This window comes from Mustelus asterias, chromosome 2, assembly GCF_964213995.1.
Source record: "Mustelus asterias chromosome 2, sMusAst1.hap1.1, whole genome shotgun sequence".
Classification (NCBI taxonomy): Eukaryota; Metazoa; Chordata; class Chondrichthyes; order Carcharhiniformes; family Triakidae; genus Mustelus; species Mustelus asterias.
In genome coordinates this window covers 146,968,456-146,993,120 of record NC_135802.1, presented here as the reverse complement: position 1 = coordinate 146,993,120, position 24,665 = coordinate 146,968,456, and the positions used below count along the sequence as shown (strand labels likewise).

General features: G+C 44.0%; 2 protein-coding genes across 4 annotated transcripts in view; both read right to left on the bottom strand.

The window, feature by feature from the left end:
• tppp (tubulin polymerization promoting protein) overlaps positions 1-6,138 on the bottom strand; it is a 39,003-nt gene extending 32,865 nt beyond the window's left edge. Inside the window, exon 1 of the mRNA XM_078198229.1 lies at positions 6,036-6,138. The gene's annotated coding sequence lies outside the window, so the exon portion shown is untranslated. The remainder of the gene's footprint in view (positions 1-6,035) is intronic.
• A 16,578-nt stretch (positions 6,139-22,716) lies between these two features.
• zdhhc11 (zDHHC palmitoyltransferase 11) overlaps positions 22,717-24,665 on the bottom strand; it is a 108,134-nt gene continuing 106,185 nt past the window's right edge. For all 3 annotated transcript variants that reach the window (XM_078229121.1, XM_078229124.1, XM_078229115.1), the window contains one exon: positions 22,717-24,331. In XM_078229121.1, the coding sequence (XP_078085247.1) occupies positions 23,940-24,331 (392 nt within the window). In that variant the 3' untranslated portion in view covers positions 22,717-23,939. The remainder of the gene's footprint in view (positions 24,332-24,665) is intronic.

Here is a 24,665-nt window from a genome sequence, read left to right as displayed (position 1 = left end):
CCATCTTGTGTCAACAAATAGCTATTGAAATTGTAAGCACTGATCTTTTTTCCAACTGAGAGTTACAGCATGAAAGGGGATTTAAATGTCTCAACACATGATAATTCTGCAAAGCTTATCCACCTTTTACACATATTAACATTGACTGTTAACAATCTGAAAGGGATATGGTAAACCTCCGCAAAAGGACAACTACATCACTCCCAAAGGCTACCTAACCTTTCCAAAGAACCAGGTTCAGACATTTCCCTCAAACGCCTGAAGCCCTTGAGATATGTTTCAGAAACCTGCGTGAGGAAAATTACTTCTGAGTCAAGGCAGCTGCACATTTAAACATGCTGCTCCCTCCATAAACTGCAAATGTGCAAAATATGAACATATGAATTAGGAGCAGTAGGTCACTCAGCCCCTTGAGCCTGTTCCACCATTCAATAAGATCATGGCTGATCCAATTGTAACTTCAACCCCACATTCCTGCCTCCTCTTTTTAAAAAATTAATCTGTGGGACATGGGCGTCGCTAGCTGGCCAGTATTTGCCCTTGGAAGGCAGCTGAGAGTCAACCACATCTCTGTGGCTCTGGAGTCACATGTAGGCCAGACCAGGTAAGGACAGCAGATTTCCTTCCCTAAAGGGCATGAGTGAACCAGGTGGGTTTTTCGACAATTGACAATGATTTAATGGTCATCAGATTTTTAATTCCAGATATTTTTTATTGAATTCAAATTTCATCATCTGCCGTGGCGGGATTCGAACCCAGGTCCCCAGAACATTAGCTGAGTTTCTGGATTAATAGTCTAGCGATAATAACACTAGGGCATCGCCTCCCCTGATAACCTTTCACCCCCATCTTGTTAATCAAGAATCTATCTAACTCTGCCTTGAAAATATTCAAAGAATTTCCTTCCACTGCCTTTTGAGAAAGAGTTTCAGAGACTCATGACTCTCAGAACAAATTCTCTGCATCTCTGTCTTAAATGAGCGACCCCTTATTTTTAAAAATTGTTCTAGAATCTCTGACAAGAGGAAACATCCTCTCCACATCCACCCTGTCAGTACCCCTCAGGATCTTAAAGATTTCAATCAAGTCATCTCTTACTCTTCTAAACTATAGTGGATGCAAACGTAGCCTCTCCAACTTTTCTTCATTAGCCACCTATTCCTGATTTTAGTCTTCCAACCCTTCTTTGAACTGCTTCTAATGCATTTATTTACATCTCTCCTCAAGGTATAGCTCCTTGAGGCCAAAGGGATCAAGGGTTATGGGGGGCTGGGGGGGTGGTGAAACGCCAGAACAGGGTATTGAATTTGCTGATCGGCCATGATCAAAATAAATGGTGGAGCAGGCTCGAAGGGCTAAATGGCCTATTCCTGCTTCTATTTTCTATAAAAGACCAATGCTGTACAACACTCCAGAAGTGGTCTCAATTCCCACAAGGTTCCACCCTCCCCCCTCCTCCCCCGGAGTAAATATGTGATGGATTCAGGCATGGGATTTCCAGATTCCAGCATCATTTTGCCGAAGACCCAAAGCTCTTCCAGCTCTGTGACTACTTGGCTGATTTAGAGGGAGGTCATAGAGGTTTACAGCATGGAAACAGGCCCTTCAGCCCAACTTATCCATGCCACCCCTTTGTTTTTAACCACTAAGCTAGTCCCAATTACCCACGTTTGGCCTACATCCCACTATACCCATTTTAGCCATATAACCTTTTAAAAGATAAAATTGTACCCACCTCTACTACTACCGCTGGCAGCTTATTCCAGACACTCACCACCCTGTGTGTGAAAAAATTGCCCCCTGGACTCTTTTGTATCTCTCCCCTCTCACCTTAAACCTATGCCCGCCAGTTTTAGACTCCCCTACCTTTAGGAAAAGATATTGACTATCTAGCTGCTCTATGCCCCTCATTATTTTATAGACCTCTATAAGATCACCCCTCGGCCTCCTACACTCCAGAGAAAAAAGTCCCAGTAGTTTATCCAGCCTCTCCTTATAACTCAAGCCCTCAAGTCCCGGTAGCATCCTAGTAAATCTTTTCTCCACACTTTCTTTTTAATAATATCCTTTCTATAATAGGGTGACCAGAACTGTACATAGTATTCCAAGTGTGGCCTTACCAATGACTTGTGCAACTTCCACAAGACATTCCAACTCCTGTATTCAATGTTTTGACCAATGAAACCAAGCATGCTGAATGCCTTCTTCACTACTCTTTCCACCTGTGACTCCACTTTCAAGGAGCTATGAACCTGTACCCCTAGATCTCTTTGTTCTATAACACTCCCCAATGCCCTACCATTAACTGAGTAAATCCTGCCCTGGTTTGATCGACCAAAATGCATCACCTCGCATTTATCTAAATTAAACTCCATCTGCCATTCGTCAGCCTACTGGCCCAATTGATCAAGATCTCGCTGCAATCCTCGATAACCTTCTTCACTGTCCACTATGTCATCAATCTTAGTGTCATCTGCAAACTTACTAACCATGCCTCCTAAATTCTCATCCAAATCATTAATATAAATGACAAATAACAGTGGACCCAGCACCGATCCCTGAGGCACACCGCTGGTCACAGGCCTCCAGTTTGAAAAACAACCCTCTACAACTACCCTTCCCTTTCTTCTGTCATCCAGCCAATGTTGTATCCATTTGGCTACCTCACCCTGGATTTCGTGAGATTTAACATTATGCAACAACCTACCATGTGGTTCCTTGTTAAAGGCCTTGCTAAAGTCCATGTAGACAACATCAAATGCACTGCCCTCATCGACCTTCTTGGTTATCCCTTCAAAAAACTCAATCAAATTTGTGAGACATGATTTTCCACTCACAAAGCCATGTTGACTGCCCCTAATTAGTCCTTGCCTTTCTAAATGCCTGTAGATTAAATGTTCTGTCAATCAAAAGCCTGTGAGAAGGTATTCTGTCTCTCAGAATGCCTTCTAACAACTTACGCCGGCCTGTAGTCCCCAGACTTTTCCCTACAACCTTTTTTAAACAAAGGCATGATATTTGCCACCCTCCAATCTTCAGGCACCTCACCTGTGGCTGTCGACGATTCAAATATCTGTGCAATTTCCTCCCTTGCCTCCCACAACATCCTGGGATACACTTCATTATTTCATTATTCAGTTAGACAAAATTACTCCTCATCCATTTCAGAATGTGGGACAAGCAGTGGGACAAATCAGGGAAAGTGGAGGCATCAAGAGAGGTAGTGGTGAGGCACAGTTGAGTGTCAATGTAGATGTGGAGCCTGAAATTGTGTTCTTAGGTAATACCATCAAGGGGCAACAATATGGATGAGAAATACAAAGGGGCCAAGGATAGATCCTTCAGGGATTCCAGACGGAGTGAGAGTGGGAAAATAAACCATTACAGGTGATTCTCTGGCTACGATTAGATAGATAAGAATCAAACCAGACAAGCTTACTCGCACCCAAGTGTCAGAGGGGATGTTGGAGGACGATGGTGTGGTAACCACCTCAAAGGTTGAAGATGCATCAGAAATATTTTGTCACTGTCACAATCACGCAGCATACCATTTATTACTTTGATTGGGACGTTTCAGTGGTGGGGACCCGTTTGAGAAATAGGCACAGATTTGATAGGTCCCCACACTTTCAGGCAGTTTATAAAGTCAAAGGAAGTTAGAGAGGAGACGATTGTTAACAAAGACACCGGAGTCTAGTGTTTGCTTTTTGAGAAGAGGAATGAATGCAGCAGATTTGATGGGAACAGTACCCAAGGGAGGGAACCATTAATAACACCAGCTTTACAGGGGCTGAGAAGGGAAAGTGGGTCATCAGCTGTCTGATGGGAACAGGTTCTAGAGAGCAGGGAGTGTATTTCATGGACAAGGTGAGCTTGGATTGGATATGATGGGAAATAGGAGCAGAACTAAGAAACAACAAGGGTGGGGCAATAAATGCTGATCTAACCAGCCACGCTCAAGTTCCAAGAATTAATAAAGAGTCACATTTCCTAATTTGAACATGAACTAGTTATTTCTGCTGTTGCTGCACATTTTCTTAAATGCAAAGACAAGAACAATAAGATGATAACTGACTTATTCCAATCTACCTTCATTTAAAACAGGATTCTGCAGGGATGATGACAAAGGGCAATTCTTCACATGAGATCAAACATGTTGAGTATTTGCCTTTGATTCCAGTTTGGAATAATTTGGGTGTTTTCCTTCCTCCTCCTAATTAAGAGGAATATAAAAAGGAAGAGGCCATTCAGCCCCTTAATAATTCTCTGTTATTTAACTGGATTACACCTGGTCTTTATTTTAACTTCAGTTATCCCCCATGTTTCCATATTCTGTAATATCCTTGCCTGATAAAACCCTGACGCGAGTCATAGCGTCATTGAAGTTTACAGCATAGAAACAGGCCCTTTGGCCCAACTTGTCCATGCAGCCTTTTTTTTTTAAACACACCTAAGCTAGTCCCAATTGCCCGCATTTGGCCCATATCCCTCTAAACCCATCTTACCCATTACACTGTCTAAATGCTTTTTAAAAGACAAAATTGTAACTGCCTCTACTATTACCTCTGGCTGCTCGTTCCACTCACCACCCTCTGTGTGAAAAGATTGCCCCTCTGGACCCTTTTGTATTTCTCCCCTCTCACCTTAAACCTATGCCCTCTAGTTTTAGACTCCCCTACCTTTGGGAAAAGATATTGACTATCTAGCTGATCTATGCCTCTCATTATTTTATAGACCTCTATAAGATCACCCCTCAGTCTTCTACGCTCCAAAGAAAAAAGTCCCAGTCTATCCAGCCTCTTATAACTCAAACCATCAAGTCCCGGTAGCATCCTAGTAAATCTCTTCTGCACTCTTTCTAGTTTAATAATATCCTTTCTATAATTGGAAGGTTCATTTGAGACACTCTGCTGCATTAAAAAAATGCTCTCTGACACCACCCCCTATTTGTTTACTTTTAATTTTAGGTGGATAAATGGGTCTCCTCCACATGAGAAGTAATCTCACTGCTCCTAACCCCTTCTTGGGGTGTGGTTCTACATGAAGGTCAATGATATAAATTACACACTGTGATTGTTGTACAGAGAAAGTGAGTTAGTACAACCGCTCCCCCAAATGGAGAGTTTTTGACCTGTGGCCTGCAGAGGACGTTACCAGTAAGAGAGGAAACGCCTCCGAGCAGTATTAATCTCCCTGATAAATGTGTGAAAGGAGGCCAAATTCATTCGTCACAGACTGGGCTTCAATTTGCCCTGATCTCAAGTTCACCTGTGATGTTACAAGGAAGCAGCACCGGATAAACCAAAGCCCTGGCCAATGTTGCCCTACCCCTCCTACTCAGCTGAGAACCTCCAAAACCAACTGCAATAAGTGCCCCAGAGCGGATTAATACCAGTCCAGCAATCAAACTCAGAACTTGTACCAGTTTCCATTTGCTTTGTATGCAATGTTAGAAGCACCGAGGCAGCCGCTGCTCCTCTCGCCACAGACACTGTCTTTCTTGCTGAGAATTTCCCAGCCCTTTCTGTTCGATTCCAGCATCTGCAGTATTTTGCCTTTACAATGGGTTTACACGGGTTTAATGGTTAACCCAGGAAATTATGGCAGTCGAGACTGGTGACCATTCTACCTGTGTGTGTCTTGTACCACAAGCATTTCCACATTTACATCGCAAGCTACAGTGAAGGAAGACTAAAAGTGTACATATTTTTTAAAAATGCAACAAGGACCTCTTAAAGCACAAACAACTCTTAATCCAACCTCTCACACCCCAGTCTGAACCAGGCACCTTGCAGCTCAGAATCAAACCCCTGACACTGCATCCTGTTTTGTGTCATGGGCAACCCGAGCGATGTAGAAAAGCATAAAAGATCGTCGCACGGTCGCCAGTCTGAGTACAAGGGGAGGGAGGTAGCATCGTCCAGAGACTGAAATGTACAAGAGTCAGCTTTGGCACACAAGGATCGACTTTTTGCTTTGTGAATGGTACCTGGGACAAGGCAAGGGTTTCGGATCAGCCCCCCCCAATTACTCACAGCTACTCCTCGGCGTCTCCGCACAGGCAGGTAGGGTCGAGGCAGCCTTAGCCTGGGACAGGGGAGCAGACGGTGGGCACAGCCCATTGGCCTCTCCGCCTGCAGCCCCAATCCCGGAAATGGGCCACCCATTGGCGGAGGCGGCTGTCACTCAGGCGGGGAAATTGACACACTGATGTTGCAGGGAGAACGCGGAGTAGCGAATTGTCCTTACATGGGGGTTTCCCCAGGGGGGGATTTCCAGCCCGGCCTCACACCCACTGTGCGGGAGGGTTTCAGCTTCTGTCGCTCCCAGGGGCAATGTGCTGTGTTTATCTGCCTGGGAATGTCTGCTGGTGAGTATCTGCGTGTGTGCGCGGGTGAGTATGTTGATGTGTGTGTGAGCGTCTGCATGTGGGTAAGTGTATGTCTGTCTTTGGTGAGTGTGTGTGTGTCTGCATGTGAGTAACAGTGTGTGTCGGTCTGTTGGTGAGTGTATATGTGTGTGGGTGGGTATCTGCATGTTGGTAACAGTGTCTGTTGAAAAAAAAGTTTAAAGTTTATTTATTAGTGTCACAAATAGGCTTACATTAACACTGCAATGAGGTTACTATGAAAATCCCCTAGCCGCCATACTTCATCGCCTGTTCAGGTATACTGAGGGAGAATTTAGCATGGCCAATGTACCTAACCAGCACATCTTTGGACTGTGAAACCAGAGCACTTGGAGGAAACCCACGCAGACACGGGGAGAACCATGACCCCATGCAGACTCCACACAGACAGTGACCCAAGCCGGGAATCGAACCCAGGTCCCTAGCGCTGAGAGGCAGCCGTGCTAACCACTCTGCCACTGTGCTGCCCCTGCACCGCCTGTGCTGTGTGTTGGTGAGCGTGTGTGTGGGTGAGTGTCTGCGCGTGGGTAACAGTGTGTGTCTGTCCGTTTGTGAGTGTGTGTGAGGGTGAGTGTCTGTGAGTGGGTAACAGTGTGTGTCTGTCCGTTTGTGAGTGGGTGAGTGTCTGCGTGTGGATAACAGTGTGTGTGTGTCTGTTTGTGTGTGGGTAAGAGTGTGTGTCTGTCCCTTTGTGAGTGTGTGTGTGGGTGAGTGCGTGTGGGTAACAGTGTGTGTCTGTCCATTGGTGAGTATGTGGGGGTCAGTGTGTGTGGGTGAAGGGGAGTATAGTGGGACAGTGGTTAGTACTGCTGTCTCAACTCCAGGGATCCGGGTTCGATTCTGGCCTTGGGTCATGGCTCTCCCCCTGTCTGCGTGGGTTCCCTCCGGGGGCTCCGGTTTCCTCCCACAGTCAAAAGATGTGCAGGTTAGGTGGATTGGCCGTGATAAATTGCCCCTTAGTGTCTGCATGTGTGTTTGCACGTGTGTGTTAGCAGTGTCTGCATGTTCGTTGGCAGTGCCTGCTTGTGTATCGGCACACTTGTGTTGGGAGTGCCTGCATGTGTGTCAGCTCATGTCAGGGTTGTGGGGATTAGTGGGGTAAATACATGGGGTTATGGACATGTGTGATAAGGCCTGGGAAGGAGAGACTCGTTCTGCACTGTAGGAATTATATGATTCTATGACAGTGTGTGTCTTTGTGTTAGTGTGTGTATGTTGGTGAGCATGTCCATGAGTGTGTGTGTGTTAGTGAGCTGTCTGTTGGTGGGTGCTTGTGTGGCTGAGTGTGTCTGTGTGTTGGGAGTGTCTTTGTGTGTGTGTTGGCACACGTGTTGACAGTGTCTGCATGTGTGTTGGCACGTGAATGTTGGGAGTATCTTTATGTATGTTGGCAGTGCCTGCTTGTATGTCAGTTCATGTATGTTGGGAGTGTCCGCATGCATGTTGTCACATGTTTGGGAGTGTCTGCGTGTGCATCAGGAGTGTCAGTGCATGCATGCTGGCACGTGTTGACAGTGTCTGCATATATTGACATGGGTCTGGCAGTGTCTGCATGTGTGTGGGCTCATGTGTTGGGAATGTCTGCCTGTGTGTCAGCACTTGTGTTGGCCGTGTCTGCGTGTTTGGCAGTGCCTGCGTGTGTGCTGGCAGTGTCTGTGTCAGTTCATGTGTGTTGGGAATGTGTGCATGTATGTTGCCATGTGAGTTTTGGCAGTGTCTGCTGGTATTGTCTGTGTGTCGGCGTGTGTGTTGGGAGTGTCTGCATGTGTCTCACTGCATGTATTGCGAGAGTCTGCATGCAACTCACGCAGACAGGAGGAGAGCCATGACCCAAGGCCAGAATCGAACCATTTGTGTTGAGAGTGTCTGCATCAGCTTCTGTCTGTGGTCGGGCAGTCTTAGCGTGTGTGTGGGTGAGTGTGCATGTGTGGGGTTGCTGGGTGTGTTCAAGTCTTTTTCACACTCAGGTTATTTGAATTAGATGCTGACAGGAGTTAGCAGTGATTCAAATGTAAAAATGGGTTTTGGATGATCTCCCTATGGAAGATCTCCAGTTGCATGTATACAACTGAAGAAGTGATAGGAGGATGACAGGACTGTGAGCTGCCCCCCCAGTTCTGCATTTACAGACATATTGAACTTTCAAATAAGATGTGTGTTTAATAAGACATGTCTCAACCATTACATGAGTTGGTGTTAAACTTGACCCTTTGTGTCCTACAGATGACTGACCTATAACTTTGTTTTTGTGGCTTGTGATGGGGTCTTCACCCCCGCCATCCAGAGTCATCAGGGAATGCAACCCTGCATTGATTAGCAGCGGGTGGGAATTCCATCTGGACCTGGAGGACCCGCTTTGAACTTAAAAATTGCAAGAAAAGTACGAGACAATTCAAGTGTGGTGCTAATTCTCTCACTTAAACTGCCACAATGTTGGTCAGGATTTCAAAGTCTACCCCTTCCCAAATCACTGTGCTTTAATCTCATTTCTCATCATTTTCATTGTGTGGCTATTGGATAGATGTTGGGCGGCATGGTGGCACAGTGGTTAGCATTGCTGCCTCACAATGCCAGGGACCCAGGTTCGATTCCTGGCTGTATGGAGTTTACACATTCTCCCCGTGTCTGCATGGGTTTCCTTCGGGTGTTCCGGTTTCCTCCCACATTCTGAAAGATGTGCTGGTTAAGTGCATTGACCTGAATATGCATGTGTGGCGACTAGGGGAATTTTGCAGTAACGTCATTGCAGCGTCAATGTAAGCCTTACTTGTGACTAATAAATAAACTTTAAACTTTATGTTCAGTCGTGCTAACTGGACAGCTCTTTCCAAGAGCCAGCATTGGTATCTTGGGCAGAATGATTTCCTTCTGTGCTGTATGATTCTGTGATCTCTCTATTCTAAGTAACACTTTCAATCTGTTGCCAATTTTGTGCATTGTGTCCACATGCTGGAAATAATGAGAATTTCTACAGCTTTCACCCTTTGTTTTGCTTCTTTCCCTTTCTCTGCAGGCTCTCTCTGTTGCTAGGAGCTGGCTTGGCCTCGTTTTATACTTGGACTATTAAGTATTGTATCCTCTTGAACTGCGGCAGCAATAAGCAATACAATTGGCCTAGGGGTTTTTGAGTAGCTGGCTGGCACACGAACTCCGCAGCCCTCCAAGAAAGAAGTTGTTTATCCCACCAGTTTGCACTGGATTCAAACCCAGGTCACAGGGGACAAAGGAGAATGCTTTAAGCCATCAGATCAGCCAATCCCTTGTCTTGTATCCAAATCTATTCCTGCAATTTCCTATTGCGCAAGCAATATAAATTGAAACTGAATTTAGCCCTCCTGCAATCAGAGCACAAATGCTTCGTTAAAAATAATTAATTGAAAGAAATCTTGAATAGAAATGCAAACTCCTAGATACAGACAATAGGTTAACCAACATCTGAAAGACCGGGTGGACTCAGAGTTATGGTGAATGGTTGAACCCAGAATGTTATTGTGTCTTCCTCTTTAGGATGCCAATCCACTTGCTCTGCATGTTTCAAACTCTTTCATTTTCAGACAGGATATTTAATTCATGGCAAATACTCACCTTGTGGCTGTTCTTGGTGACTTGCTACTGCATTAACACATCAGGGGGAGGCAGTGGTGTGGTTGCATTGTCAATGGAATTCTAATCAAGAGACTCGGAGCAAGAGCTGGGGAACTGGGTTCAAATCCCACCATAGCAGATAGTGAAATTTGAATAAAATAAAAATCTGGAATTAGAAGTCTAATGATGACCATTATTGTTAAAACCCATCTGGTTCACTAATATCCTTCAGGGAAGGAAATCCTTCCCTGGTCTGGCCGACATGTGACTCCAGAGCCACAACAATGTGGTTGACTCAAATGCCCCTGAAATGGAGGGCAGTTAGGGATGGGCAATAAAATGCCGGTCAAGCCAGTGATGCCCACATCCCATAAATGAATTTTAAAAACAATTTCTAATGCATATTTTGGGAGAGCCACATCATGTAGAGAGGAGTGAAATCTGTAGAGAATAATACAAGAGAGAAAAGTGGACACTCAAAGAGATATCGTTCTGATTTTGACAGTTATGTTGAGAATGAACTAGGTGTCCTTTTTTTTGCCAGTTCCCTCTAACCCCACTGATCAAATGTTTCAAAATATATTAAAGGGTCTCCAGGCTGTTTCAATATCTGGGGAGTTGTAAATGAACACTGTGCAATCCTCAGCGAACGTCCCCACTTCTGATTGATGGGGAGATCATTGATGAGCAGCTGAAGATGATTGGGCCTCGGACACCACCCTGAGGAACTCCTACACCAATGTGTAAAACCCAATGATAAAGGGCAAAGGTATTATTTCCCAGGCATAGACAGTCAAGAGCAGAGTTATATGTTTACAGTTTATTTATTAGTGTCATAAGTAGGCTTACCTTAACACTGCAATGAAGTTACTGTGAAAATCCCCTAGCTGCCACACAACGGCACCTGTTCGGACAAACGGAGGGAGAATTTAGCATGGCCAATGCACCTAACCAGCATGTCCTTCGGACTGTCGGAGGAAACCAGAGCACCCTGAGGAAACCCACGCAGACACGGGGATACCGTGCAGACTCCACTCAGACAGTGACCCAAGCTAGGAATCAAACCCGGGTCCCTGACGCTGTGAGGCAGCAGTGCTAACCACTGTGCCGCCCTGTAACAGAACTTGCCAACTCAATGCTCTGGCCGATGAAGGCAAGCATGCTGTATGTCTTCTTGACCACCTTATCAGCCTCTTGCCATTGCATGTGGCCAATGTCCAGCGCAGTTAATGTGTCTTCGTATAGAAATCATTATAATGAGCAGGCAGCACAAAGTTGGTATGCTGTGTACATTTCAATCAAAAGGTGTGGATACATTGCAGAAAACCAGAGCACCCGGAGGAAACCCACGTAGACACGGGGAGAACGTGCAGATTCTACACAGACAGTGAGCCAAACCAGGAATCGAATGCGGCTCCCTGACGCTGTGAGACAGCAGTGCTAACCACTGTACTATAGGATTTGCTTCAGAATTTTCTTCATAAATAAACTGGAGGTGACTGCTTGTAATACTGCAAAATTTACTGATGATACTGGGCTATGAGATTCGGAAGGAAGATACCCTAGGGGTAGAAGTATAAATACACATTCAAAGTATCAGTTTCCAAATTTGTTACAATCACACAAAGAAAATAAATCTTCAACCAGTTGATAAATATAAGGGAGATGAACAGCAATCTAAAATATCTGAGAAACTGGGTTAAACAATGTTTGATTTTAATATAGCATATAGGAACAGGAAATGTGCTGACACCCACTAACAACACTTGAAGATTGTGGGAGAGTATTGGTAATTCACCGAATTTGTTCCATTAATGTAAAACTGGTAATTGTAAACATTGAGAATAATTAACAAACTTTGGTGGGTACAGACATACATAGGGGAGATGGTGGCATAGTGGTAAGGTCTTTAGACTAGTAATCCAGAGACTCGGCTAATGCTTGGGGAAATGGGTTCAAATCCCACCAGCTGCCGTGGTGGGATTTGAATTCAGTAAATAAATCTGGAATATATCAGGAATGGTGACCATGAAACTAATACCAATGGTGGTTTTAGAAAAATGCTATCTGGTTCACTAATGATGTGGAGATGCCGGCGTTGGACTGGGGTGGGCACAGTAAGAAGTGTCACAACACCAGGTTAAAGTCCAACAGGTTTATTTGGTAGCACGAGCTTTCGGAGCGCTGCTCCTTCATCGGGTGAGTGGAGAGGTATGTTTCACAAACACGGCATATATAGACAAAGACAAAATTGCAAGATTTGCATTCCAACCATTATCTTGCAATTGTGTCTTTGTCTATATATGCTGTGTTTGTGAAACCTACCTCTCCACTCACCTGATGAAGGAGCAGCGCTCTGAAAGCTCATGATTCCAAATAAACCTCTGGTTCACTAATGACATTTAGGGAAAGGAAATTGCTGTTCTTACCAGGTCTGGCCTACACATGACTCCAGACCCACAGCAATGTGTTTTTTTTATTCATTCATGGGCATCACTGGCTGGCCAGCATTTATTGTCCATTCCCTAGTTGCCCGTGTTCAGAGGGCAGTTGAGAATAAACCAACACTGCTCAACTCTAGAGTCACATGTAGGCCAGACCAGGTAAGGAGGGCAGATTTCCTTCCCTAAAGGACATTAGTGAACCAGATGGGTTTTTCAGACAATTGACAATGGTCTCATGGTCAAAAGTAGATTCTTAATTCCAGATATTTTATTGAATTCAAATTCCACCATCTGCCATGGTGGGATTCAAACCTGGGTCCCCAGAACATTAGCTGAGTTTCTGGATTAATAGTCTAGCGATAATACCACTAGGCCGTCACCTCTCCCTTTGACTCTTTCTTAACTGCCCTCTACAATGGTGTAGCAAGCCACTTAGTTTAAGGGCAATTAGAGATGGACAACAAATGCTGGCTATGCCAGTGGAGCCCACATCTCATGAACGAATAAAAAAATACTGTTGAAATGGCAGATTCAATTTAACACAGAAGAGGGATACATGTTGGATGGAAGAATGAGAACCAAGATGAATTAAATGAACCATTTTATTGGGACACAAGAACAGAGCGATCGGAGGGTTTGCAAGGAGAACTCTTTGACAGTGATTTGTTGATAAATTAAAACATCTGAGAGGTTGGCTTAAAAACAGAGAGGCCCCGAGTACAGAAAAGGAAGTTATGCTAAAGCTTTATAAATCAGTGGTTAGGCCTCAGCGAGAGTATTGTGCTCACTTCTGGGCAACACACTTTAGGACGGATGTCAAAGCCTGGGGGAATATGCAGTTGATGATCAGCCATGATCAAAATGAATGGCGGATCAGGCTCGAAGGGCCGAATGGCCTCCTCCTGCTTCTATTATCTATGTACGTTTCTATAAAATGAAGGATGTAATTCTAAAATGGCATCAAGAGCAGAGGAAACTGGTGGATATGTGAATTGAAGGTGGTAGGACAGGTTGATAAAGCAAACGGTATCCAGTCTTATATTAAACATGTAAGGAACACTAGTATGATCTGGAGCGTTATGTCCAGTCCTGGGCACCACACTTTAGGAAAGATGTGACGACATCAGCGAATACAAAGAAAGATTCTTGAGAATGGCCCCAGGGGTGAGCAACTTGAGTTACGTAGAAATATTGGACTGCTTTCCTTGGAGGGAAGGTTGAGGGGAGATTCGATAGAGGTATTCAAAATCATGATGGGTCTGGACAGAGTAGGTAGAGAGAAACTGTTCCCACTGATAGAAGGATCAATAACAAGTGGGTACAGATTTAAGGCAATGGATAGAAGAAACAATGGTGACGTGAGGATCTGTAACTCACTACCTGAGACTGTGGTGGAGGGTTAATCGAGGTTTTCAGGATGGAATTGGATTGTTATCTGTAAAGGAAGAATGTGCAGGACTACGGGAGAGTGACACTAGGTAAATTCATCCTATGGGGGGCCTGCACAGACACAATGGGCTGAATGGCCTCCTCCTGTGCTGTAACAATTCTACGAAGTAATATTTTCTCACATTTCAAAACCTGTCTGAAGAGTCCATTCATGCTTTCTGTACACTTGGGAATTGTAGGGGCCTTGTATGCTGGAAATGTCTTCCCGGTTTGCCAACTCTGAACTTCAGACAAAGCTCCGGGAAGGTAGGGGGCTGGGGTTTGGTGGTGGGTTCGGGAGGAACAGCGATGGTGGGAGCGGTGCAGGAGTTGGGGTGGGGAAAGGAAGAGTGGGGGAAATGGCAAGCAAATTCAGGGTAAAATGATCATTCTGTTTCACGTTAAATCACTGGTGCAATCTGCAATTTGTTGCAAATACTTGTTTCTGTTACTTTGATGCAGTTCCCTGCTCTGCACACGTTCCTGATGCCAGCACTGCTGGACATGAGTGAAATTTTAAACGGTGTCGTCCGACAGAAGTCACAGACTAATCACAGACATGGCTCCAATTTTAACCATAGTCACTAATTTTAGTAGAAAATACCTTACACATGGTACAAATGGATGTACGTCACATATGAAAGAAAAACAAAGAACTTGCTATTATATGGCACTTCTCGCAACCTTGGGACACCGCAAAGTGTCTTACAACCAATTTAGTGCCTTTAAAATATAGTCACTGTTGGTGGATATTTACAGCAGTCACAACAAAGTGCCACCATAAACAATGGAATAAAGACCAGATAAGATGTGTTCTTGTTGATTTACAAAGAACAAAACAGCATAGGAACAGGCCCTTCGGCCCTCCAAGCCCGTGCCGCTCCCCGGTCCAGGATTGAATCCTGAATCCAGGATCCCCGCCCAATTTTCCAGCCTATCTACATACTAATATCCTATCCACCGAGCTGTCCCTCATAGCTATGATGCTTTGTTCATCACAACCTATTAACTCACCCCTACCCCCCCCATTCCAGACCATGTGATCTCCAGGGAGAGGCGAAAACCCAGAGTGAAAACCCCAGGGCCAATATGGGGAAAAAAAATCTGGGAAATTCCTCTCCGACCCCCTGAGGCGATCGAAACGAGTCCAGGAGATCACACTGGCCCTGATCGGAAAATGCTTCCCAACCCTATTCATTTCCACTTCCATGAACACCATATGAATTCCCTGCCCCCGAGACAGGTTCCCAACTATCCGCAGTCTCGCTCTGTACTGGCACCAGCAAGATGATCATAGAATGAAGCCTTGAAACGAGAAACAAAGAACAATTAGCCCGCGCCGCTCCCTGGTCCAAACTAGACCACTCTTTTGTATCCCTCCATTCCCACTCCGTTCATATAGCTGTCTAGATAAGTCTTAAATGTTCCCAGTGTGTCCGCCTCCACCACCTTGCCCTGCAACACATTCCAGGCCCCCACGACCCTCTGTGTAAAATATGTCCTTCTGATATCTGTGTTAAACCTCCCCCCCCCCTTCACCTTGAACCTATGACCCCTCGTGAACGTCACCACCGACCCGGGGAAAAGCTTCCCACCGTTCACCCTATCTATGCCTTTCATAATTTTATACACCTCTATTAAGTCTCCCCTCATCCTCCGTCTTTCCAAGGAGAACAACCCCAGTTTCCCCAATCTCTCCTCATAACCAAGCCCCTCCATACCAGGCAACATCCTGGTAAACCTCCTCTGTACTCTCTCCAAAGCCTCCACGTCCTTCTGGTAGTGTGGCGACCAGAACTGGACGCAGTATTCCAAATGCGGCCGAACCAACGTTCTATACATCTGCAACATCAGACCCCAACTTTTATACTCTATGCCCCGTCCTATAAAGGCAAGCATGCCATATGCCTTCTTCACCACCTTCTCCACCTGTGACGTCACCTTCAAAGATCTGTGGACTTGCACACCCAGGTCCCTCTGCGTCTCTACATCCTTTATGGTTCTTCCATTTATCGTGTAGCTCCTCCCTACATTATTCCCACCAAAATGCATCACTTCGCATTTATCAGGATTGAACTCCATCTGCCATTTCTTTGCCCAAATTTCCAGCCTATCTATATCCATCTGTAGCCTCTGACAGTGTTCCTCACTATCTGCAAGTCCTGCCAGTTTTGTGTCGTCCGCAAACTTACTGATCACCCCAGCTACTCCTTCTTCCAGATCACTTATATAAATCACAAAAAGCAGAGGTCCCAATACAGAGCCCTGCGGTACACCACTAGTCACAGGCCTCCAGCCAGAAAAAGACCCTTCCACTACCACCCTCTGTCTTCTATGACCAAGCCAGTTCTCCACCTATCTAGCCACCTCCCCCTTTATCCCATGAGATCCAACCTTTTTCACTAGCCTACCATGAGGGACTTTGTCAAACGCTTTACTAAAGTCCATATAGACAACATCCACGGCCCTTCCTTTGTCAACCATTTTGGTCACTTCTTCAAAAAACACCACCAGGTTAGTGAGGCATGACCTCCCTCTCACAAAACCATGCTGACTATCGTTAATGAGTTTATTCCTTTCTAAATGCGCATACATCCTATCTCTAAGAATCTTCTCCAACAACTTCCCCACCACGGACGTCAAGCTCACCGGCCTATAATTACCCGGGTTATCCTTCCTACCCTTTCATAAATAACGGGACCACATTAGCTATCCTCCAATCCTCTGGAACCTCACCTGCGTCCAGTGACGAGACAAAGATTTGCGTCAGATTTGTTTCATGGGTAAATATTGCCGCGGCCAACAAGACATCTCCCCGCTCTTCTTCAAGTAGTTCCTTGGGATCTTTAGCATTTACTTGAGGGGACAGACATGGCCTCTGTTTAACGTCTCATCTGAAAGACAGTGGACGACACCCCCGGACAGTGCAGCATTCTCAGGGTATTGCACTTGGAGTAGTGACTTGGATTAAGTGTTCAGCTCTCTAGAGTTAGGGCTGAGCCCATGAAATCTGACTCAAATGATTCAGTGCTGTCACTGAACCACATTGCTTAAAAAGACTCCCACCACTGAATAGCCAACAAACACGCTCACAACAATCTGCTTTTCATTTTACTTTTTCATAAAATAAATGCTCAAAAGTAAAAAGTTCATGCATTCATGAGTATGGAGATCACACGCCCAATGATGGTGTCCATTACTAGTTTTTATTTCATTAGCCATATCTATATTTCCAATTAACCATGTGCAGCGAATATATTGGACAGCTCTGCTTTATACCAAACAAGAAGTTTGCAAATGACCTAAGACATGGCAGGTTGGACTGCAGAAATACAGTATGAAGAGATTTCAAAAACTAATGAAAAGTGCCATTAAAAATATGACTACAATCCAGCTGTACAGAGAGACTTACACATTTCAAAACCTTTTCAAGTTTCATATAATAGGCACTAAAGTACAATCATATAAATGGCTATAAATGTTAAAAAGTGACATATTTAGCACAGTATATCTTCCATCAAGAGTGCATTTAAATAAATCTAAATAAAATCGAAATTCACACGGATTGTACCAATTGGAAATGGCATGTCTAGACCATGCTGCACATCACAGTGTCTAGCTATACGGTCGTCCTTTGGTACAACACTAGTGAATACTACTTTGTTTTATCTAAACAGTTCTTCAAATCATTCAGCCAAGGATATGTTCAGACTTAGCTGGTAGCCTATACCAAAGTTTTAAGAAGATAAACATTAAAATGTTTATCTGCCATTGCTGATTTTTATCTGGGCATCTTGATAACCAATTACGAAGTGATGGTTCTTCGAAGATTGCTATTTATGAAAACTTATTTGTCATTGATTTCCAATGATTTTTTAACCTTAATACTAGTTAATCACCTCCTGTAACACACACAGACAGTTAAGACCAACTATAGTCTTTATTAGAGACGGTGCTGGATAATTGGATCTGGGTGGGAAGACTTCATTTAGCTATCTTGTCCTTGTTTGTTATATTTTTGTAATAACTTCCTAAGTCAACATTTATATTGGAGACTCCCTGGGTAGTGTATTTATTAGTGTCACAAATAGGCTTACATTAACACTGCAATGAAGTTACTGTGAAAATCCCCTAGTCGCCACACTCCGGCGCCTGTTCGTGTACACTGATGGAGAATTTAGCATGGCCAATGCACCTAACCAGGATGTCTTTCAGACTGTGGGAGGAAACTGGAACACCCAGAGGAAACCCACGTAGACAAGGGGAGAAAGTGCAGACTCCACACAGACAGTGACCCAAGCCCGGAGTCAAACCCAGGCAGCAGTGTTCACCACTGTGCCACTGCGCCACCCTTAACTTGTTTAACTTGTCACATTGTAATTGCATCTTCCTGCCAATGCAAGTGGTACGGCACCAGCATTGGGTGGAAGGGTTAGGGTTAGGGTTGACTGTTAGGCATGACTGTTTTCACAGGCAGTTTCCATTATAAAAATTAACACAGAAAACTGTAATAGAAAAAAATCTACAGGAAGTGCGCATAGATAGAAGATTTTAATATATGACAAATTGAGCCATAAATCAATCTCATTAAAAATATTTTAAATTCACTGTGGAGCAACTGCTTTGTATTTTACTGTGAAAGGACTTCATTTGAGTAGTGTAGGCCAGTGGTTCTCAAGCTGGGGTCTAGGGATCCCTAGGAGTCCACAGAAATCTCCCAGGAGGCTTGCAAAACAATGAACAGACCTTAAGGGCAGCCACATGCCACCTTACCTTCACCAACTTGCCTCCAGGTTATATAGTGTATGCAAATCAGAGACCTAGTTTGTTCCATTCGTTTCTGTAAGTATGGTTCAATGACCATGTGTCTGATGTCTTGGCAAATAAAGATGGCTGGTTTTCTGATTAATTGCATGTTTTAAAGTTAACCGTTTGAATTTAAACTGATCGTGTACTGTGTGTAAGTTAGGTAAAGAGTGGAACCTCTTATCTGCATTTCAGTTTTTGATCTTTCTGATTGGCTGCTAATATTTTCATGGGACAAAAGCTGACACTGGAAAACAGTTGTATAATCAGACAAAGTCAACATGGATTTACAAAGGAGAAATCACGCTTGATGAATCTATTGGAATTCTTTGAGGATGTAACTAGTAGAGTTGACCAAGGAGAACCAGTTGATGTGGTTTATTTAGACTTTCAGAAGGCTTTCTACAAGGTCTCACATAACAGACTACTATGTAAAGCACATTGGATTATGGGTAGTGTCTTGAGATGGATAGAAAGCTGGTTAGCAGATAGGAAGCAAAGAGTTGGCATATATGGGTCTTTTTCCAATTGTCAGGCAGCAACTAGTGGGGGACCGCAGGGATCTGTGCTAGGACTCCAACTGTTCACATTATATATTCATGATTTGGACGAGGGAACTAATTGTATTATGTCCAAATTTGCAGACGGATACAAAGTTGGGTGGGAGGGTGAACTGTGAGGAGGATGCAGAGATGTTTCAGTGTGATTTGGACAGGCTAAGTGAGTAGGTATATGAATGGCAGATGCAGCATAATGTGGATAAATGTGAGGTTATCCACTTTGGTAGCAATAATAGGAAGGCAAATTGTTATTTGAATGGGTGTAAATTGAGAGAGGTAGATATTCAGTGAGACCTTGCTGCATCAGTTACTGAAAGTAAGTGTTCAGGTACAGCAGGCAATAAAAAAGGCAAATGGTATATTGGCTTTCATAGCAAGAGGATTTCAGTATAGGAATGGGGATGTTTTGCTATAATTGTATAAGGCATTGGTGAGGCCACACCTGGAGTATTGTGTGCAGTTTTGGTGTCCTTACCTGAGGAATGATGTCCTTGCTTTAGAGGGAGTACAGCGAAGTTTTACCAGGTTGATTCCTGGGATGGCAGGATTGTCATTTGAGGAGAAACTAAATCAGTTAGGATTGTATTCACTGGAGTTTAGAAGAGTGAGATGGGACCTCATAGAAACTTACAAAATTCTAACAGGATCAGACAGGGTAGATTCAGAAAGAATGCTCCTGATAGAATCACAGAATCCCTATAGTGCAGAAGGAGGCCATTCGGCCCATTGAATCTGTACCAACCACAATACCACCCAGACTCTATACCCATAACCCTAGGTAGTCCCCCGACACCAAGGGGCAATTTAGCATGGCCAATCCACATAATCCACACATCTTTGGACTGTGGGAGGAAACCAGAGCACTCGGAGGAAACCCATGCAGACATGGGGAGAATGTGCAACTCCACATGGACCCAAATGGGGAATCGAACCCAGGTCCCTGACCCTGTGAGGCAGCTGTGCTAACCTCTGTGCCACCGTGCCGCCCGATGGTGGGGGGGGGTGTCCAGAACTAGGGGTCATAGTTTGAGGATAAGGGGTAAACCTTTTAGAACTGAGGTGAGGAGAAATTTCTTCACCCAGAGAGTGGTGAATGTGTGGAATTCACTACCACAGCAAGTAGTTGAGGCCAAAACATTGTGTGATTTCAAGAAGAAATTAGATATAGCCCCTGGGGCTAAAGGGATCAAGGATATGTGGGCGGGAGGCGGGATCAGGATATTGAATTTGATGATCAGCTATGATCAAAATGAATGGTGGAGCAGGTTCTAAAGGTCGAATGGCCTACTCCTGCTTCTATTTTCTATGTTTCTATGAGACATCAAAATTACTTTTACAAAATAATTTTCGACTTTGCATCGTCCTTGGCTTTATTTTTCTTCATAGGGAATTGATGTACTAAATCTGTCAGACTGCAGCACGGGGACTCAACATTCTGCCAATTTGCCCTTAAGAGTATATAATGGAGAGTTCACTGGATGTAATATAACATGGGGCATTTTGCTCACAATGTGTGTGAATTAAGTATGTGCACATGATATGTGTATAATTGCATGTGTACAATCAACACTTATAACAGTACTAGTAGACCAACACGATAAGCACGCTTTAAAAAAATATTTCATGGGATGTGGGCGTTGCTGGCTGGGCCAGCATTTGTTGTCCATCACTAATTGCCCTTGAACTGAGTGGCTTGCTAGACCACTAAACCATTTCAGAGGGCAGTTAAGAGTCAACCACATTGCTGTGGGCCTGGGGTCCCACGTAGGTAGATTTATTTCCCTAAAGGGGCATTAGTTCACATTAGTGAATCAGATGGGTTTTTAGGACAATGCTTTCATGGTTATTATTAGACTTTCAATTCCAGATGTTTTTATTGAATTTAATTTCCACTGTCTGCCATGGTGGGCCTCGAACCCAGGTCCCCAGATTATTACCTTGGGTCTCTGGATTACTGGTCCAGTGACAATATCGCTATGCCACCGTCTCCCCCTACATTTCTAAGCATGTATGTATCAACTCACAATGACTTATAGAGTCATAGATGTTTACAGCATGGAAATAGGTCCTTTGATCCAACTTGTCCATGCCGCCCTTTTTTTAAACTCCTAAACTATTCTCAATTGCCCGTGTTTGGCCCATATCCCTCTATATCCATTTTACCTATGTAACTGTCTAAATGCTTTTTAAAAGACAAAATTGTCCCCGCCTCTACTATTACCTCTAGCAGCTTGTTCCAGACACCACCTTGTGTGTGAAAAATTGCCCCTCTGGACCCTTTTGTATCTCTCCCCTCTCACCTTAAACCTATACCCTCTAGTTTTAGACTCCCCTACCTTTGGGTAAAGACATTGACTATCTAGCTGATCTATGCCCCTCATTATTTTATAGACCTCTATAAGATCACTCCTAAGTCTCCTACGCCCCAGGGAAAAAAGTCCCTGTAATCTATCCAGCCTCTCCTTATAACTCAAACCATCATGTCCCGGTAGCATCCTAGTAAATCTTTTCTGCATTCTTTCTAGTTTAATAATATCCTTTCTATAATAGGGTGACCAGAACTGTACACAGTATTCCAAGACTTGTTTAGTAAAGGGATACTTAAACAAAAATGAGCACACTTTATCATTGATGAACACATTGTTTGTTCAGTATAGAAATTTGCCATGATATACAACAGAATATTACATATATGAACTTTAACACACAGACATATAAGTCCTCAGTAGTATAATAATTTAGATCGAAACACCCATGATGATTATCCATTTGAAAGGAACTCCTTCAACCAAAAATGATTGACAACTACTGACGCAGATTTAATATAACAAGAAATGTATTCCTGTAACACTTCTTTGTCTCACTTTGATTAATGCCAATTTTATTTTTATAAGCAATGGAAAATATGTTCCAAGATTTCAATGTAAGTGACTGAAAAGCAAAATACTGAGGGTATTGGAAATTTGAAATTTTAAAAAAATACTGGAAATACTCAGCACAGACCTGAAATGTTAACTGATTTTATCTCCACAGATGCTCCCAGATCTGCTGAGAGTTTCCAGTATTTCCTGGTATTACATGCAAGGGAATAAACTATGTAGACCATTAATTGAAGCACTTTCTATATTCCAATTATTTAGTGTGCAACTCTATCGATTCTTTCACACATAAAATCCCTTATTTTACAATGCAAAATCACCATGGTGTTCCATTTACACCAGGTTAGGCAAAAGCAGCTCATATTCTCAATAGCTTGTACACTATGGAAAATTAAAGATGCCCTTTTTGGGTACAGATCACATACTAAAGTTATGATGTGGAGATGCCAGCGTTGGACTGGGGTGGGCACAGTAAGAAGTCTCACAACACCAGGTTAAAGTCTAACACTTTATTTGGAATCACTAGCTTTGAGAGTGCTGCTCCTTCATCAGTTGAGTCCTCAGGTGACACCTGATGAAGGAGCAGCACTCTGAAAGCTCGTGATTCCAAATGAACCTGTTGGACTTTAAACTGGTGTTGTGAGACTTCTTACTATACTAAAGTTGGGTTTTGTGCTGGCAAGCAGTTCAGTCTGAAGTACATGTGTCTGGATACCGAAGATAGCCAATGCTTGTTAGTGAAAAAGGTTTTCATTGGAATTTTGGCCTTGAGAAAGTCAAATGTGCTTTTTTGAGCCATTATGCTAAGGAAATCTCATGTGTCATTTTGTAGAATCAGTAGTCACTTGGGCTTGGGGTCACGTACCAACCTTGTGGTAATGGAGATGGGCTTACATCAGTGGATTTACTTTAAATGTTCTAAACTGAGGAGGGTTTATTTTTAAAGCAGGTTATCATTCCAATTGCTCAACTCTGCATGTGACCTCAATCACGGCATGAGTTTGCTTTCTTCAGCAAATCACATTTTTAACAAATCACCAGGAGGAATAATTACTGCACAGGAAAGCCGAGAAGTTAATTTTGGCCAAAGCCTTTGATTGAAATTGAGGCCTGCAATTCTTGGGATTAGAAAGGCAAAGATACTCAACTGGGTGTTCCCTTGGGAAATTATACCATCATATGCCGTCCATTGGCTTCAGGACCCTATCCCAGGTGGCAAATGAGTTCCAGTAAATGCCCCAGAAGCTCCCCAAGTGAAAACTAGGCAATCTCAGAAAGGACTGTTGCTTTACTTTCAATGGTGCCCATAATTCCTTTGAAGCGAAACACATTCCTACCATATTTCTTCTCGTGGACCAGTTTTAGGGCATTGCATTTCAACCGGTGGGACAGAATGGGCAGCATTGAAGTACCCCTTCAGTTGCCATGTACTGCCCCAGCCGTGTAATTGATTCAGATATGGCACGGGGCCTCCAGGTTGCAAGGATTGCTGGGTCACTACCGATGGGAGGGGAGGTGGGGGGGCTCCATTTGTATCAACGGAGCGGACCCTACAGGGGTTTTTGGGGTCTGAATTGTTTACATTAGTCACATTGCTTTCTTCCATGCATCACCCTTTATACCATTGCCGTTAGATGAAGCCCATCACGTCACCAGGATACAGAGCGAGTGGGACACTTAACCCAAATAATTCCGCTCCCAGAGATTCTGCCTCGGTCTGAAACACTACCGGCTGACGATGCTGGCCAATCATATGAAGGCTCCGGTAACCTTGGTGATTTCAATCCATTTTTATATTGCAAAGCAGAGTTCTGTGAAGATCTTCAATTTACACTGACATGGCGTTCTGCCCAGCAATGCTGGACCGCTGAGCTATCTGACTGTGCCTTTGATGAGCTATTTCTACGTCCTGCTTGACCAAAGAAGTCCTTGCCGATTGTTGGCTCGCACCTCTCACAGACAACTGTGCGGAATCTCTTGGATTAACAAGTAAGCTTGGAATATTGTCCTGGAGTTCACTTTGATTGGATGCATCTAAGCACTTCTCCGCATTGCCTGTCCCTTCCCTGCATCCACTGTCCATAGCAGCACTACCAAGAGGGTTTTGGACCACTGGGTTCTCTTCAATGGACTCAAGGCTTCGTCGGTGCGACCCTTGAAAGTTATGATCAGTCTGTAGCGTTCCTTCAGAGTTCTCCAGTGGTTCCGGAATAAAGCTGGCTGTGGAGACGAGTAACAAGAAATTGAACAACAAGTACGAATGCATTCATATCTTGAGGAAAAGTGACACACTGCGCATCAACTCCTCATCAGAATACATGGGTCTACATTAACTCCCAGACTACCGACGCCTCAACTTTAGAGTTCTCATCCTTGTGTTCAAATCCCCCCCCAAAGACTCACCCCTCCTTATCTCTGTAACTTCCTTCAGTCCTTTAACCCTCTGAGAACTCTTCATTCCTCCAGTGTGCATTCCGCATTGCTTCACCCCACCCCTGAGGGCTGAATCTTCAGTGACCTGTCCCCTAAGTGTTTGAATTCTCTCCTTATCCCC